The sequence below is a fragment of the Mastigoproctus giganteus genome, chromosome 1, assembly GCF_048544385.1.
Source record: "Mastigoproctus giganteus isolate SK-2022 chromosome 1, ASM4854438v1, whole genome shotgun sequence".
Lineage (NCBI taxonomy): Eukaryota > Metazoa > Arthropoda > Arachnida > Uropygi > Thelyphonidae > Mastigoproctus > Mastigoproctus giganteus.
The window spans coordinates 48,424,813-48,442,113 of NC_143575.1; the positions used below are offsets into that span (position 1 = coordinate 48,424,813).

Below are 17,301 nucleotides of genomic sequence, written 5' to 3' on the forward strand. Positions count from 1 at the left end.
AGATTCCCCTCTGAATGCAGCATATTTACTGCAGAGCTGCACGCTGTAGAGTTAGCCTTGGATCATATTAGTAAATGCCAATACCAACGGTTCATTTTATATTCCGACTCTCTTAGCATGTTACAGGCTTTAATATCTGTGAGGTATAATCCTCATCCAGTTCTGTCTAGCATTCAGCAGAAGATTCACGTTCTCCATGAACACGAATATGACATCCGCTTCTGCTGGATTCCCAGCCACATTGGGATTAGGGGAAATGATTTGGCTGACGCCGCAGCCAAATCAGCAATTCCCAATAATAACCGTTGCCTGTTAGTCCCCTATACAGACTACAGGCAAACAGTACATCAAAAGGTACATTCCCAATGGCAGGATTCGTGGAATAGACAGACTGCGAATAAATTACATCGTATAAAGCCTGTTATTGAACCATGGCAGTCTTGTCTGCGCAGGAATCGTAAGGAGGAAGTTGTTCTTGCCCGGACCCGCATAGGACATAGTCATTTGACACATTCTTTTCTGCTGAGGGCTGATGACCCTCCTATGTGTGAGTCTTGTGGCACAATTATATCAATTAGACACCTTTTAATCGACTGTCCAGATTTTAGCAATATCCGTTCTAGCATTTTTAATCATCTGACTGAGCCGTATACACTCAGTCAGATTTTATCCGACAACGACAACGTGTCTGCTGTTTTTAGCTATTTCAAATTAATAAAAGTTTTTAATTGTATATAAAAATTTACGTTATTGTTACGTATTTATTGGTTCACTTTTTATATCTTTGTTATTATACATATGGACATGGTGGCCTAACTACTTAGGTCACTGAATTTTTTAACCTTTTATATATGACCGGTATTTGGCGCATTATAGCCTCAGTTGCTGATGCGCCAATAAAACACAAACAAACAAACAAACAAACAAATAAGGAAAACTTAAGCATCCTTATGAGTTGAGTATATATGATTAGAAAACTGAAGCAAGAGAAAGTGATTTTTGAGAACAAAAGAAAACAGTTGTATGAAAAAAATGCAGTAAAGAGATTTTAATGCAGAGAAGATTCCAGATTATTACATCACTGACAAGGATTATTAAAGCAGATATGTGCACAAATACCACCTTTTAAAGCAAAAGGAATGGTGAACTAAGCCCACATATTCTTGAAATGAATTAGGAAGTTTTTAGGAAGTTCAGATCATTTTTTGCAGATAACTTTGTTTCATTAGTTTGACAATCCATGATTCATTAATATAAATGAAGTAAAACTTTTGGAAGGTAAGGAGTGGGTAGGAAAGCATGTTTGAATTTAAGAAATTTTTGGATATGGCTACACATGTCAAGAATGTATCCAACTCCTTGACATAATGTAGCCTTAGTAGTGCAACTACTAAGGCCACAAAACTTTTCTTCTCCATTGCTGAGACACTGTTATGGGAAACACACAGGGGTTATCATCAGAGATGAAGACAACAAAGAAAATTAGGAAGCACAGGATTGTTGGTTTTTGAAAAGAGTATAAAGTGTTAGTATGATCAGAGCCATACTTAGGCTTTCTGTAATACTGAAACCAAAGTGACAATAGGAAAACTAAAATGGGGGAAAAAGCCAGTTGCTATTTGTGAATATGCAGGATATATGGATGCTGTAGACAAAGCTGACCATTACTGGCTAATTATTCATTCAGTTAAAGATCAGTGAAATGGTGGAAGAAGTTGTTTTGCTGGCTTTTAGAAGTCTCAATTTTGAAAAGTTTCATCATGATGAAGACATCAGGTCCATCTCAGAATTTTGAGACATACTCTAGAAAACCAGGATTTGTAGGACTTTGAAAGTGCCAGGAAATACCACACATGCTAAAATCATACAAATAACATTTAACACATCTAAAGAGTTTTTAAAATGTTTTACCATGCAGTTTTATATATTAGCTTATGTAAGCCAAAAATAAATACATTTTTGATGTTGAACAGCACATTTTGATTTGTGTGCATTTTTTTAAATTTTTTTGTTTTTTTTAAGGCTGGACTGCAGAGGGGTTAATTAAGAAAGTTTTTTTTTTTTAGTACAACTCTCTTAGTAAAAAAAGATTAGGCACTACTTGCCCAAAGGTATTAATTTAAAAAAAGAAAAACTATTGTCTATGTTTTTTTCACTTTTGATTTTTTCCAATATAAAAATGCAGTATATCTGAAATGATTGGCAGAATTTTCATTATTCGTTTTTCTCATTTGGTAATATTTTATTTATTTTAGTTTATAGGTGGAAGATATTTCTATATTCAAGCATACAGAGCATTAAAACACAGAATGGCAAACATGGATGTGCTTATAATGCTGGCTACTAATGTTGCATATTTTTATAGTCTTGCAATTTTGATCTACTTTGTGATAGTCAAAGCTCATCATAGTCCAAAGACATTTTTTGAGGCACCACCAATGTTGTTAATCTTTATTTCTTTAGGTCGCTGGCTGGAATATATAGCCAAGGTTAGTAATTATTTTTATCATTTATAATGAAATTTAATAACTTTTAACTAATTAGCCTCTGTTCAGTTTTGATCATAAAGAAAAACTAAATAAATTATTTTTTAAGAATATTTAATATTTTCGATTGCATGTAGTATTTTTTATTTCTTGGAACATGAACTTAGTTTTTTTAGCTACAGGGAAAGTGATGTACAGCCACATGTGATTATGACAACATTATTGAAAGATATAGCTTCTGATTTCCAGACCATCAGTATGTGTTGCTAACAGTCTTTTTCTGTAAAAAAACATCTTTTGAAGTTATGTGATGTATAATTTTAATATATCACCAATAACACCCACCATTAGTGTATTCTTGAAAAATGTAACATTAATCAGAATAGATTTTTACAATGGACAAAATGCTAAAATTGAATTCTTGAGTGTCAAGTCAGAAACACATTTGTTCACCATCCACTTGTTCTCAAAACCTGTGCTCCAGAACTTGTCACCTTTTTACACTAATTTATTCCATTAGTGTTTTTCCTTCTGCATGGAAATTTGCTTCTATCCAGCCAATTCCTAAAATTGGGAGGAAGCAAGTCCCTCCCAGTTATCATCCCATTGCAATAACATCAACTTTTTCCAGATTAATGGAAAAATCCCTTAATTGCAAACTCACACTATCTCAATGTTTTTTGAATGAGTTTTATCTTTGTCAATCCACTGGCAATATCTCAACTGGTGTTACTCATCTGTGATTAAATTCTATGGAAAAGCTTTGAAAAACTCATGCAGTTATGCTCGACATTTCTGATTTCTACACTGTTTGGTTATGTTTGGCATAAGGGTTTTTTAAGCAATTTAGAAAATATTCATATATTTGTTAATATTGTTTGCCTTCTAATAATTGCTGTATTCTCGAGATGATAAGATGCACCGGACTGTAAGACACGCCCACATTTTATAAGAAAAATTTTTAGAAAAAATATTTTATTGCATATATTTGAAATACAAATAGCACTCACTAAACAAAACATCAATAAAAAATAAAGCTTTTACTCATCATATAATGGCAATAATACATTGTCACTAAGTCATGCTAATCATTACTGAACTTTCACTTTCTTCAAAAAGTACATCTTTAGGCCAATAAAGTACATTGCTGATTCCACATTTCTTGAAAAACTTGGCAACCGTTTCATGTTTCACTAACTCCCACTGATTTTTCACTCAAAATCATGATTTTGACATCATGTTGATGTCAAAATCATGATTTGATGCTTCCATCCATTTGGTCCACTCCCTGCACATGAATAGTTTAAGGGTTTTGTTAATTGAGATGTCCAATGCCTGTATTTGGCTGAGGACTACTGGAATTAACAGTAACCCCATGTTTAATTCAACAATTGCCCTTTTTGTTGCCTCTGTAATGGTCACAGAATAAGAGAACCAGCTTTTTTTTTTTTTTTTTAAAACCCCTCCTGGACACTCTGACCATACTGTCACTAGTCATGGCTAAAGATGCAGACATCACTGCATGCACCTAGTATACTTCCTGACCATGAGACAAGAGAATTTAAGTCACCATTTTCCAGGAAAAAAGTGCATGGTCTGAAAAAATATTTTTTTATCAACTTGGACAATAAATTTAATTATTCAACTTCTGATGAAGATAATGACTAACCTGCTGTAATGTAAGGCTTTGTAACTGACCAAAATTCCAAATTAATAAATCCAGTAAGTATCCTCTAACACTGTTATTTTATAATAAATTCAAAAGAAGTTATTACCATTAGACAAAAAATTAAGCTTTTTATTCCCCCTCAACCTCCTCCTCCTCCCGAAATATGGTACATATCATGGATTTTGATGAGTTTAATCCAAATTTATTTTTCACCACTTATTGTCAAAAATAAGTGGTGAAAAAATATAGTAAATTTTTTTCACTTGCCTTTTCTTTTGTTAATGATTAGGAGCTTCTCTGATCAGTGTTCAGCAGTAGTCTGCCTGCATAGTTGGTTTCCATCTGACTTGGTAACATTTCTCCACGACAGCAGTATCTTGATGAAAACATTCACCATATTCATCACTAACATTCCAAGGTAATTTGAGAAAACTCTAAAGGGAATGGGAGAAGTTAATTTTAGAGACGTAAGAGGGCTTTTCAATAAAGAATGATCATAATTTTTTTTCACATCATACCTTTATTAATCATCCATATTTTGGTCATTTTCAAAGTAGTCCCATTTGATGAAATGCACTTACTCCAATGTTTCTGTCATTTTTCAAAAACATGGTGTAAACCTTTTTTTTGACATGCACTTGAGAATCGCCTCCGATGTCTTTACAACTTCTTCTGACAACTGGAAATGTTTTCCTTGCAGCTCCTCCTTTAACTTTGGAAATAAAAAATAAAAAAAATCACTGGGTGCAAGGTCAGGGTTGCAGGGCACTTGAGAAACATTAATTTAACATTAATGCTGGCTAAGTGCTCAATGACAGTATGAGCAATGTGAGGTCTCTTGTATTGTCACAATGCAGCATCCACCCAGCTGTGTGCAGTTGTGATTGTTTGCGACAAATGTGATCCCGCAATGTGTGTAGTACAGTTCTGTAGTAATGTCCTGTAACAATTGTATGACTTGGCAACGTGCTGATAAGCCTTTGAATATCAAAAAAAGAGATGACCATAACATTTTTAGCAGAAGCCACAACTTTTGCTTTTTTCAGTGTTGGTGATGTGATGATGTAGACTTCCAAACATAGCTTTGTTGCTTACTCTCTGGGTAGAAATAATGAAGCCATTTCTCATCTGCCATTATCACCCTGTGCAGAACCCCACCATCTTCAGTAACCATCTGTTGCAACTGCTGACAAACTTCCATGCGAACTTGCTGTGGCTCAGGTGCGAGTAGTCTTGCAACCCAGCGTGCACAAACACGTGTCATATGCAGATGGTCATAGAGGATACTGTGCGTACTTCCTACTGATATTCTCAACCTCTCTGCCAGTTGCCTTACTATTATACAATGATCTTCTCTCATGATTACAGAAGTAGTGTTTATGGTTTCTGTGGTTACAGCGGCGGTTGGAGCTCCAGAACCACCGATTTTTGTGGTTGAATCATATCCATCTTTAAACATTCTAAGCCACCTGTGAGCCATGCTATATGGAAGTGTAGATTCACCATAAGCCTCTTTTAACATTTCATATGCATCAGCTGATGTTTTCTTGAGATGGAAACAAAATTTGAGAGTGGCATACTATTCCTCGTATGTAATGTCCATTGTTATCTAGGCAAAACTGAACATGCATAAACTTGACCAACTGCCAAGGTCACACTGTGGGCACAAGTCAGCTGCTCACTGTGTGATGCAGCTTGTTTTGGTTGTTCATGAAAAATTATCATTCTTTATTGAACAACCTTTGTATTTCAACTGAGATCTTGTAGGCTTCTAACCAATTCCAATCAAGATTTTGTAGTTCTCTGCTTCACATACTTCTTGAACAATTACAAGCTTCCAGTTCCAAACTACATAATGCTTTGAAAATGTTTGTCTTTCACTAACTCTAATATGCAGATTACTGAATACTTTTTTGATTTTGGCATCATGTGATAATTTTAGCTTTAAATATTGAAACATCTAAACATTCCTGTCCACAACTTTTACAAAATTCTTCATTATATTTAACTTTGAAGTAGTGGTAAAACTGTATTTGTTCAATCAACTAGTGATTTATAGATGACATTCTTTCCGTGTGAGGGGTGGGGGGTGTAAAAGTTTTGTAATGAATAGTTTTGACTTGATAGTCCCACTCGCACACAAAGCAACAATATTTTGTATATGCCACTTTCATATATCATAATGAATTTTTCTTAAGGGAAGTGTAGGATTCTTTCCTGTGAACAGCATAACTGATTGATGTAGATGGATGTATATTTCCATTGTGGAATAGCACAACTTTCAGACTTAATTATGAAAAGCCATCATCCTCCTGTTTATATTCTTTTTCAAGAGCATCCCAACATCATTTCAATAAGAAAGTGAATCTTCTATAGCAAAATGTGAAGAAAGCTCTTTTTGTTTTTTATGAAATACAAATTTATTTTTTTTCAATAAATTCCATTCCTTCAGCTTATATTCCAAATACTCTCTCCATGCCTTAGATTTAAATCATGCACAAGACCATTCAATTCACTTTGAATTATAAAATGAAGCTTGTTTTCATTCTTCAAGTTGGCTTATGCAAAAATAGCAGTCATTGACATGATTGGTTGACTCTTTCCATGCCACGGGAACAGAATAGCAGCGATAGTTTTGCATTTATTTTTTTAACCAGCTCTAAGACAGCTATTGCATCATGCATGAGAAGTCGATTTCTTGTTCTGACCACTTAATTTGCAGCCAAAGTAAAGTTCATATGCTTTCTTTAATTGGGATATTAAACTGTTTGCGAGATTTATGTAATCACTGCACAATAACAAAAGCTATCGAGTGAATTATACACTGACATAACATTTTAAAAGCATGTTCAACTTCACTTGACATAAAAAAAAAATCTACAAAAAGAGCAAGTTTACTAATATGTAACAGTATTAACTCGCATGCTTATAACTCTGACTGATTGACCTGTCTGGAAGATTTTCTTATATATTTGTCTATCATGCAGGGAGCAGGTGGGGTAGGGATAGAATTGCCAAAGCTAACCACTGCTTCAAGATCTAAGAAACCCCGACTCTAGAATTTCTCAGTGCACAGTCCAACTAATTTGAATAAATAGACTAAAATTTGAATACGTGAAAATTGAAATATGGAATATCTCTTGAAACGGGTGTAGAAAAAAATGGGCTGTACACTTAGAATCAGCATTAAAAAATACAATAAGTCCATGTTTTGATTGAAAAAAATTTTTCTTTGTTGTTTTTTGATGCATCCAAGGGCATCCACATTATTAAAGGTCTTTTTTTAATTCTTCTACGCAGTCCCAGCCAGCTTTCTCAGCAACCCCACAACCTACACTGCCCAACAAAATTGACAGAACATATAGAAAACGTGGTGTAACTCTGCAGCTTGCAATGGAGTGGGAGAAAATTTTATATATAGTGGTGTGCCATGGAATAATGATGAAATCAGGAGACAGCCAAAAGCTTTGGACAGGTATAGTGAACATCTATAGGGGTTCTATATGGATTACCAAAAAGGTCACACTACAGAAGTCGATACAAGATGCTTGAAAATATGGTCACGTAACATCAGTACAGTGTATGGTCCCCTCCAACGGCTAAACAGGCCTGACAGCAATGAACCATGCTCAATATAAGGGTGTCTATAAAATGCTGTGGCAACAAATCCCATTCTTCCACCAGTACTCACTAAGTGATGGAGGAGTTGGCTGTCAGCGTGCAATGCGGCATCCAAGGTCATCCCACACATGTTCAATCGGATTTAATTCTGGCAATTGTGCTGGCCACGGCAGTCATTGGATATCTTCAGTTTCAAGATATTCCTCCACCACTTCAGCTCTTATGTGCAATGGCATTATCGAAAGATTTTCTTTTCATGTGTAGGCGCCTCTGTAGCCAGGTGGGAAGGAGCAGCAGTGCATAACACACGCTTCTTGATTAGACCGGGGTTCGATCCTGTCTCCACCAAAAACGGAGGATGCGGAAAGGTCAGGGAATGACCACCGCATATTCCCGGAGCAATATGGTCTTAGCTGCTGATGTTCCTAAAAACCAAATAACAAACAAACAAACAAACAAACATCTTTTCATGTCACTGCATGAATGCACTGACATGAAAAGAAAATCTGGGCCAGCTGCATCCCTAAAAAGAGGGGTGTGGCTGTTGATCATTATTCCGCCCCACACAAGAACGCTGCCTCCACTGCAAGTGTCCCTTTCTGTGATGTTGGAGGGATGGCCTGCATTCCTCACTGTATCCAGATGAAATAAAGTCGAGAATCTGTTTGTGGGCTAAAATGGTACTCATCAGAGAACAGAACTGTACCACATTTGTCAGGGTTCCAAGTCACATGTTCATGGCACCAGTTTTAACGAGTTCTGTGGTGGTTTGGAGTTAATGGTATACAAACCACTGGCTTCCTTGCATAGAGTCCACTTGATGAGCCTTCTTAATTTTAGGAGCTTCTCTGATCAGCTTTCAGCAATAGTCTGCCTGCATAGTTGGTTTCCATCTGACTTGGTAACAATGCTTTTATATGTGGCCACAGCAACCTCAAGAAACAGTTGATGGCAAGACATTGTAGAGTTCTATCTTGCTGTTAAAGCCAGATGGCAGTGTTTTCTGGTTGACATAGCCCTTCAGGGACCTTGGCCTGCTCTTCTTGTATACTGTCTCCTGAAACTGTTTCCATAGTGCCAAGACAACACTGCATGACATATTAAGCCAGCTTGCCAACTCTGCTTGCCACTGCCTGGCTTAAAGTTGTCCAACCAACTGCCCACCATCTCAAAGAGTCATTTAAACAATGACGACCTGCCATCCTGAGTACTGGAGATGTGACTATCCCACTGAGCAAGCCAAAAAATGGGAATAAAGTGATGTTGTTGCAACCCATATTTTTATAGGCATGAATAATTTGTATAACGTGCAGCTCTGTAAGGTGGAAGATCAGTTTACATTGGATACTCAGAATTTGCATGCCAGGATGCCTATTATATCAAATACAGTCAGTCCTCGTATAATATGGTAGTTGTGTTCCTAGAAGCCCTCATGCAATGCAAAATCATGCAATAAGGGAGTATATGATGAGAGCCTTGTCGATCAATTCGGCCCTGGAAAGATTGTGCAAGGCTCAAGGGGTAGAATTTTTTTTCAGCCTGGACTGTACTTGTTAACAGGAGAGATTGCTTCTACAGGGATGGGATACACTTAAATAGAAAGGGTGCAAGAATATTTGCTGATGCTATCGAGGCAGTGTTAGGTGGGTCGGAAAACTGCTAGCTTGGGGGGAGACAAAGACCAATAGATTGACAGTAGCCACTGGCAGAGGTGAAAGAGATTCTTGCACTGCTTCTATTAGAATGAGCAGAAACCTGAAAAACAAGATGCATGGTATTTCAGAGACTGCTGGGAGCCATTGCGGTACAAGTAAACACATGGATTGTGTTAGGGTAGCTAAGAATAGAAACAGGTGCAGGTATACTTGCGTGTACACCAATGCTAGGAGTTTAGTAAATAAATTTGATGAATTTGAGGTATTGCTCAAAACATCAAAGGCAGATATTGTTGGGATATCAGAGACGTGGTGTCACACAGATATAAGGGATGCAGAAATGCAATTTGGGGAGTACAACGTCTACAGAAAGGATAGACAGGATAGGAAGGGGGGAGGGGTTATGCTATTAGTTAAGAAACACATAAAAACCAAGGAAGTGAAGCCAGTCGACATCGCTGGACAGTGCAGTGTTGAGTCAGTTTGGTGTGACATAAGCATTGGGAGATCAAAATTGAGAGTAGGAGTGTGCTATAGGCCTAATGACTCTGATGAGTATAATAAGGAACTGTACAGGGAAATAGAGTGGGCCAGTAAATCAGAGAGTCTTATAATGGGAGATTTTAATTTCCCAGATATTGACTGGAATTTGGGGGCTGGTTACTCACACACTAGCAGGGCTTTTGTGGATTTATTGGATGATTGTTTTCTACATCAGCATGTTCGGGAGGCAACTAGAGGGAGTAATACTCTTGATTTGATTATCAGCAGTGATTCTTCATGCATTAAGAATCTGCAGATAAATGAACCACTAGGTGGCAGTGATCACAGTGTGCTGAAGTGGGATTTACTCAAAGAGGTAACTACCATTAGGGGTAAAGGGAAGGGTTATTGCTTCCGTAAAGGCGACTACGATGGACTGAGACAGTATTTAAATTCTATACAGTGGGACCAACTGATGATGTTACCAACAGCAAATTCAAAATGGGAAGCATTCAAAGAACTTATCTTGGAAGCTACTAGGCTTTACATACCAACTAAGAAATATTGTTCAAGGTTTAGGCCAAAATGGATGTCAGATGAACTAATGAGGCATATGGCAGAGAAGAAAAATGCATGGGATGCTTACAAATTAACACATGACACAGAAGCCTATGATAGATACAAGTTGATATGCAACCAAGTTACAAAGGAGGTTAGGCAGGCGAAGGCAGATTACGAGAAATCCTTGGCAAGGGATGCAAAGAAAAACAGCAAAGAGTTCTTTACTTATGTAAACTCTAGAAGGAAGGGGATGAATCAGATTGGTCCACTTGATATTGATGGGTCAACTGTTGATGATCCTGCTCAGGTAGCTAACAAACTAAATGAATATTTTGCATCGACATTCACACATGAGGAGTTATTCAGCAAGGGGAATGCCAGAGGTGTATTCAACTCTAGCAGTAAGCTACAGAATCTTGAAATAACTGGGAGTAAAGTGGAGGAGAAACTGTTGAAGATAAACACAAGAAAGGCACCCGGGGTGGATGGGATCTATCCAGTTATATTAAAGGAGGCAGCAAAGGAAGTAAGCAAACCCTTAGCCATAATTATGAGAGCTTCCTTGGACTCAGGGGAGGTACCCATAGACTGGAAAGTGCAAATGTGACCCCAATTCACAAAGGAGGATCAAAGGCTGACACAAGTAATTATAGACCTGTGAGCTTAACTTCTGTTCCAGGAAAATTAATGGAGGCACTGGTTAAAGAAGCACTGCAGGATCATTTAGACAAGACTTCAGTTATAGCTCAGACACAGCATGGTTTTGTTAAGGGGAAGTCTTGCCTGACCAACTTGATTGGATACTATGATGCAGTCACAAAAGAACTGGATGCAGGGAATAACTTTGATATTATATACTTGGATCTTAGAAAGGCTTTTGTTGCACATGGAAGACTGCTACACAAATTGGAGCAGTGTGACATTGGAGGCAAATTGCTGCTATGGATAAAGGGGTGGTTGAGGGGGAGAAGACAGAGAGTGGTAATCAATGGACACTGCTCATCGTGGACTAATGTTATTAGTGGAGTCCCTCAGGGCTCAGTGTTGGGTCCATTATTGTTTTCTGTATTTATAAATGATATTGATGATGGTATATCAAGCTTAATGTCCAAGTTTGCAGATGATACAAAGGTTGGCAGGGTTGTCAAGGACACTACTGACACTATGCTGCTGCAACAGGATCTGGAAAGGTTGAGCAGATGGGCTGAGAGGTGGCAAATGAAGTTTAACATTGACAAATGTAAAGTACTACACATGGGAAACAGCAACCCCAGAGCAACGTATCAACTCTGTGGTACTACACTGACAGTGGTAGAGAATGAAAGGGACTTGGGGGTGATTGTGCAGGCAGATATGAAGTTCTCTGAGCAGTGCAGACGGGCTGCAAGAGTAGCTCATGGAGTATTGTCAATGATATACAGGAATTTTTCCAGCAGGGATAAGGAGGTGATTATTCCATTGTATAAGGCAATGGTCAGGCCACACCTAGAGTACTGTATACAGGTCTGGAGGCCTCATTTCAAGAAGGATGTAGAGCTGCTGGAACGAGTACAGAGAAGGGCAACAAGATTAGTGAATGGAACAAAGGGGTGCTCTTACGAAGAAAGGCTTAAGTTTTGCAAATTACAGTGTCTGGAGACTAGGCACCAGCGAGGTGATCTGATAGAGGTGTATAAAGCCTTGAATGGTTTAAGCATGCTCAATGCTGATGGGATTCTTCCTCTAGCTCAGAAAAATCACCTGAGAGGGCATAAATTCAAATTGAGGAAAGACAGATGTAGGATAGACGTGCGGAAATTTGCCTTTAGCCAGCGGGTGGTTGGTTGGTGGAACAGACTGCCATCCCTTGTGGTGGAGGTTGATAGCCTAAATAAGTTTAAGGCTCAGCTGGACAGGTATTTTGAACGAACAGAGGGGTGAAGTGGAAGTGGGTTTTTTTTTTTTTTTTTTTTTTGGCTGATGCTGCATAAGCTTGCTTTCTTGCATCAAATGCCTCTACTAATGCTAATTAATGTGATGTGATATAAATAACAGGCCTTTTGGGAAAAATAGGGTTAGGTGCCAACCACTCAAGACTGAACACACATTTATAACCAAAACATTACCAAACACAATTAATAATCATAAATATTGTTAATGCTTTTGCTTTTATCATATGCAAACTTGTTCCTGATTTCTTCTTTGTTTTTCTTCTATTCAAATAGATAACAGACGTCCCATCTCTTCCAATTCTTTGACTTTATCTAATGGATTTTGTTATACTTTGAGTAGTTCCTGCTATAAAAGTTGCTTTTATTTTCTCTACATTCTTTCTAATTGTTCTCAGCTTTGCCTTATTTAGGCCTGTAGCATGCACAATATCACACGTTCTTTCATTCCGCCCAAAGAATTTCACAATTTCGTATTTTTTGAAAATATTTCCTTTTTCTCTCTGAAACAGCATGCTTCCTTTTCACACTTTTTTCAAGTATTTTCTTCATTTTTAGGGAATAAAGTAAAATTACAGTATAAAAAGAACAAAAATGAGGAGGCATGCTTTGATACACACAAACAAAGCAGTGCACATGTAGCAACTGAGTAAACAATGCAGTAAATATTGTGTTCAGCTGGATGATTCCACCATGTTCGACTGCCATTTCTTGTAAAGACAAAGCTGAATCGTGCATAAGTGAATTCAATTAGTGTTATTTGCGACATTGTACGCCTATTTATAGATTGTATATGATCAAATTCGTGTAGTGTAAACATGTGCTATACGAGGACTGACTATATTTGTGTTCGCCGACACTGTTCACAATAAAATATTCATGAAAAACGTTTTGTTAATTTTGTCGAGCAGTGTATTTACAATGCTGTACTGCTGAACAATGTTGATGTACAATTATCTTATATTTCCTCATAGAGGGACACTATAAAGTCCCAACACGAAGTTGTGATGATCTCCAAGGATCTAATTGACACTTGTAGATCCACCGTGAAGTCCAATCTGAGAAGTAGAAGTCTAAACCAGGAATTGTGGTCACAATGAAGAAGTAAACTTTTTATCTCTGAGTGGCTTGAACTGTTCCCTCTCAATATACAGTTTTCACATGAGGGCAATTTATGGTAGGACTGTTACGGTATGAATGTCCATTCTTAGTGTTATGACTGCAGACTGGTTTACGACATCTACACATTTTCGAAGTGTGCCCGAACAATTGACAACTGTAACAGTTGGTTATGAGATGAAATGAATTTACTTTGTAGGATCTCATTCCTATGTATATCTGTCCTTGATGTAATAAATAGTTGATGCACCGTGATACCCAGTTTCTACCTGTTTTAACTTTATTAATGATGTTGAAGCAGATTAAAATTTCGCTTTCCATTTCCATCTTTGTCATCTTCGTGTAACTTAAATTGTGTTTGTAGAGGTCATTCATGAAGTTGCCCTTACTTATGTCCTCTTTCACATCATAGACTATTAATTTTGGGACTGGTCTCCTTGGTTTTCCGAAGAGAACCCCCAGCTGCATAATTCTCTTGTTCTGTTTATCCGATCAATGTAATCTTCATTTTCTAACTCTAACAATACCTTTCTTCGCCGTTTTCCTTCACCTTACGTATTCTTATGGACTTTAGCATGCCTGTCAAAACTCTGCCGACAGCTTTCTGAATGCCATTACTTGTTTTAAGATGAGAATCATCCTTAGTAACAAGAGCATGAAAATTTATCCCTTTATTCTTCAACAGATCATATTATCCCCCAAACCTGTCCCAGGATTCATTTTAATTGTATTGTCTCCCAAAGCCAAGATCCTTGACTGCATCACTATACAGGATGGTATTCCTGCAGTTTCACCCTGTTCCACTGATTGCACTCTCTGTAATTCTTTTATTTGAGTTTGATATTCTTCAGCCATTTGCTCCAAACACGACACTTTCTTTTAGACTCTTATTATATGTGCTTCCAGTTTAATTGCACTTTTCAAATTCACCCTATCTTGAAAGGATTTCTGCTGTATCCCTATGATTTATTCCATTTACATTTCAAATAAAAATTGCCGTATGCTACTGCAGAGCATTCCAGTGAGCTCCATCACAGAGCGTAAACAAACCTGGCCATGTTTTCAGTTTTTTTTTTCTTTGCCTCTATGCTATCACAAGAATCCCAGTTTGTGTGTTCATGTGCTACTCCTTCCATGAAATTGTCCGACCCTAAACTATTTACATCTAATTCAGAGTCAAGTACGAAGGTATGTTCAGTACCAACTATTTGTGCCCTGTCTAAAAGTCAACCACTTGTGATCTAACTCATCACAAGCACGATTTGTAGTGGAAAGGTGACTGTGCTACCCCAGATATAACATCTTCCCAATTCTTGTTAGTTATTTGTGTTATACACACCTTATTCTTCCCACTGTCGTCAATCCTCTCCTTTCCAGGAGTTTTACTAGCTGTGACTTGATTCTTCAAGTCACTCTTGTGACTCCGTCCTTTTTCCTTTTTCTTAGTCACCTCTACAGTTTTGCAGTTTCCTTCATGTAGAGCTGATGTTTCAAATTCTTTTTCGGTGTTACTATATGGATGTGTCGGTATAATATCCAAGCAAATTTCCAAGACCCTTCTTCCAAAGTCAGTTACAACACCACTTGGAATAAGATCATCTTGCTACAAAATCTCCATATCATCAAACACTCTGAAATCCTTCAAGAGATCCCAGTATTCTCTTCTTGTGTTTTGTTTGCAATTCAATAAAGTCCATTTTAAGTGGGGTTTTTTTTTTTTTTTTTTTTTTCGCAGTCTCACACTCAAGAAATAATACAATAATGGTTTAAATAGTCAGGTGGTGCTAGGATCTTACCTCCTGCAACAATGATATATGAACCAACTGATTATGTTTCCTGACTGGTGAGTAAAAATACTGAAAAATTTATTTCTTTACAGTGGCATTCTCAAATGATGTAAAGGTTTTATCCCAGCAAAGTACAGAAATGTACCCAGGACATCTGATAATTCACCATTCAGAATCTGTCACACAGTTTGAACCAAAGACACATTAAAAAGAAAATATTAGCTCCCCATGCTTTAGCACAGGTAGCTAATATTGTATGAATCAGGTCCAAATGTTCCAACTGTCAAAATGAAATTTCAACTCTTGCAGTCTATATAGTTACCAGTTTCCTGAAGTGGAATATCATCCCACCCCTCCCTAGTAGAACTTCACTTCCTTTACCATGTCCACATATCTATCTTTCTTTTTAAGACTTTATTATCAATAAATTTTCAGCTAAAATCACAGTGCAAAACTAAGCTATTTAAATCTTTGCTATTTAAATGCCATAACAGTATCCCCCATTATTAAATGTTTGTATATACTAGAAGAAGAGAACAAATAATCATAACAAAAAAAATATATATATTTCCTCTGTTTTAGGGAAAAACCTCAGAAGCATTAGCCAAACTCATGTCCCTCCAAGCTACTGAAGCTACTCTTGCAAAACTGGATGATAGTGGTCAAGTAATCTCAGAAAAACAGATTGATGTTGCTTTAGTTCAGAGAGGAGATATTTTAAAAGTAAGTTGGTGTTAAAAGTTGTTAGTGTACCCTTGATTTTGTTAAATAAACTTTTTAAATTTAAAAGTAGAATAGCTACTAATAAGTAACAAGTAGCAAAACTTGGTTACTGTATATTCCAGCATAAAAGTTGGCTTCTGTTTTTGCCATGAAAATTTGTATGTAATCATAACTTTGCTAAGTCAAATTCTGTCCCTCCCCCCGTGTTTTTAGGTGCATTAGCATATAAGCATAATGAACCTATTATCACGTCTGTCCATCCATCTGCATAAAATAACTCAAAGCTCATCTTCTAGTGGATGAATTTTCATAAACTTTTATATTTGGGCCTTTTAAAGAGATTTGTTAGTCCATCCTCAATTTCATTAAAATTGGACCAATATAAATCCAACAATTATTATTTCTTTTCTTAAATCACGTTTTTGTAACCTTAAGCACATACTTCAAGTTTATGATTTCATAATTCAAGTTTATGATTTTATACATGCCATATAAATAGACCTTCAAATTTTAGATGACATTTTAATGCTTTAAATGTTAATTTGCATACCGCTAACTCAAAATTGTATACTCCTAATTCAAAATTAGCTCTTTGATTTGTAATGTTGTTGTATCTCTCACAAGGCTAAATGAATGCTTATGGTAGAGCTGTCAGAATTGAAACCAGGACTGAAATACTAAGTGAGTAATCTAAAATATATAAGTTATTAGCTGTCTGTTAGAGAGGGTTTGATGCCTTTGATAATCCTTGTATGTCACGAGATCATTGAGAGGCTCGATATCCTCAGTGATCCTTGCATGCATGTCATGTGGACAACTGGAAATCCAGCCTGTTTGGTAGATTCTGTAAAGTTAATATGTTTTGCAAATCAAGATAAATTTCATTCAGCTGTCTACAGTATTCTAGACTTGTGTTCATTCTTTATCCTCTTTAAAGAAAAACAGTAGATTGGATGTTCACCATCTAATTATACTTTGTAAAATTTGCATACAAGTACGTGTTACATAAGGAAGGGGATGAATCAGATTGGTCCGCTTGTTATCGATGGTTCAACTGTTGATGATCCTGCTCAGGTAGCTAACAAACTAAATGAATATTTTGCATCGACATTCACACGAGGAGTTATTCAGCGAGGGGAATGCCAGAGGTGTATTCAACTCTGGCAGTAAGTTAGATAATCTTGTAATAACTGAGAGTAAAGTGGAGGAGAAATTGTTGAAGATAAACACAAGAAAGGCACCTGGGCTGGATGGGACCTATTCAGTTAT

The 17,301-nt window shown here is 36.9% G+C and overlaps 1 protein-coding gene across 2 annotated transcripts in view; it reads left to right on the forward strand.

Moving 5' to 3' along the window:
• ATP7 (copper-transporting ATPase 1) overlaps positions 1-17,301 on the forward strand; it is a 260,566-nt gene that overhangs the window by 93,158 nt on the left and 150,107 nt on the right. For both annotated transcript variants that reach the window (XM_090372608.1, XM_090372616.1), the window contains exons 8-9: positions 2,256-2,489; positions 15,892-16,032. In XM_090372608.1, the coding sequence (XP_090228734.1) occupies positions 2,256-2,489; positions 15,892-16,032 (375 nt within the window). The remainder of the gene's footprint in view (positions 1-2,255; positions 2,490-15,891; positions 16,033-17,301) is intronic.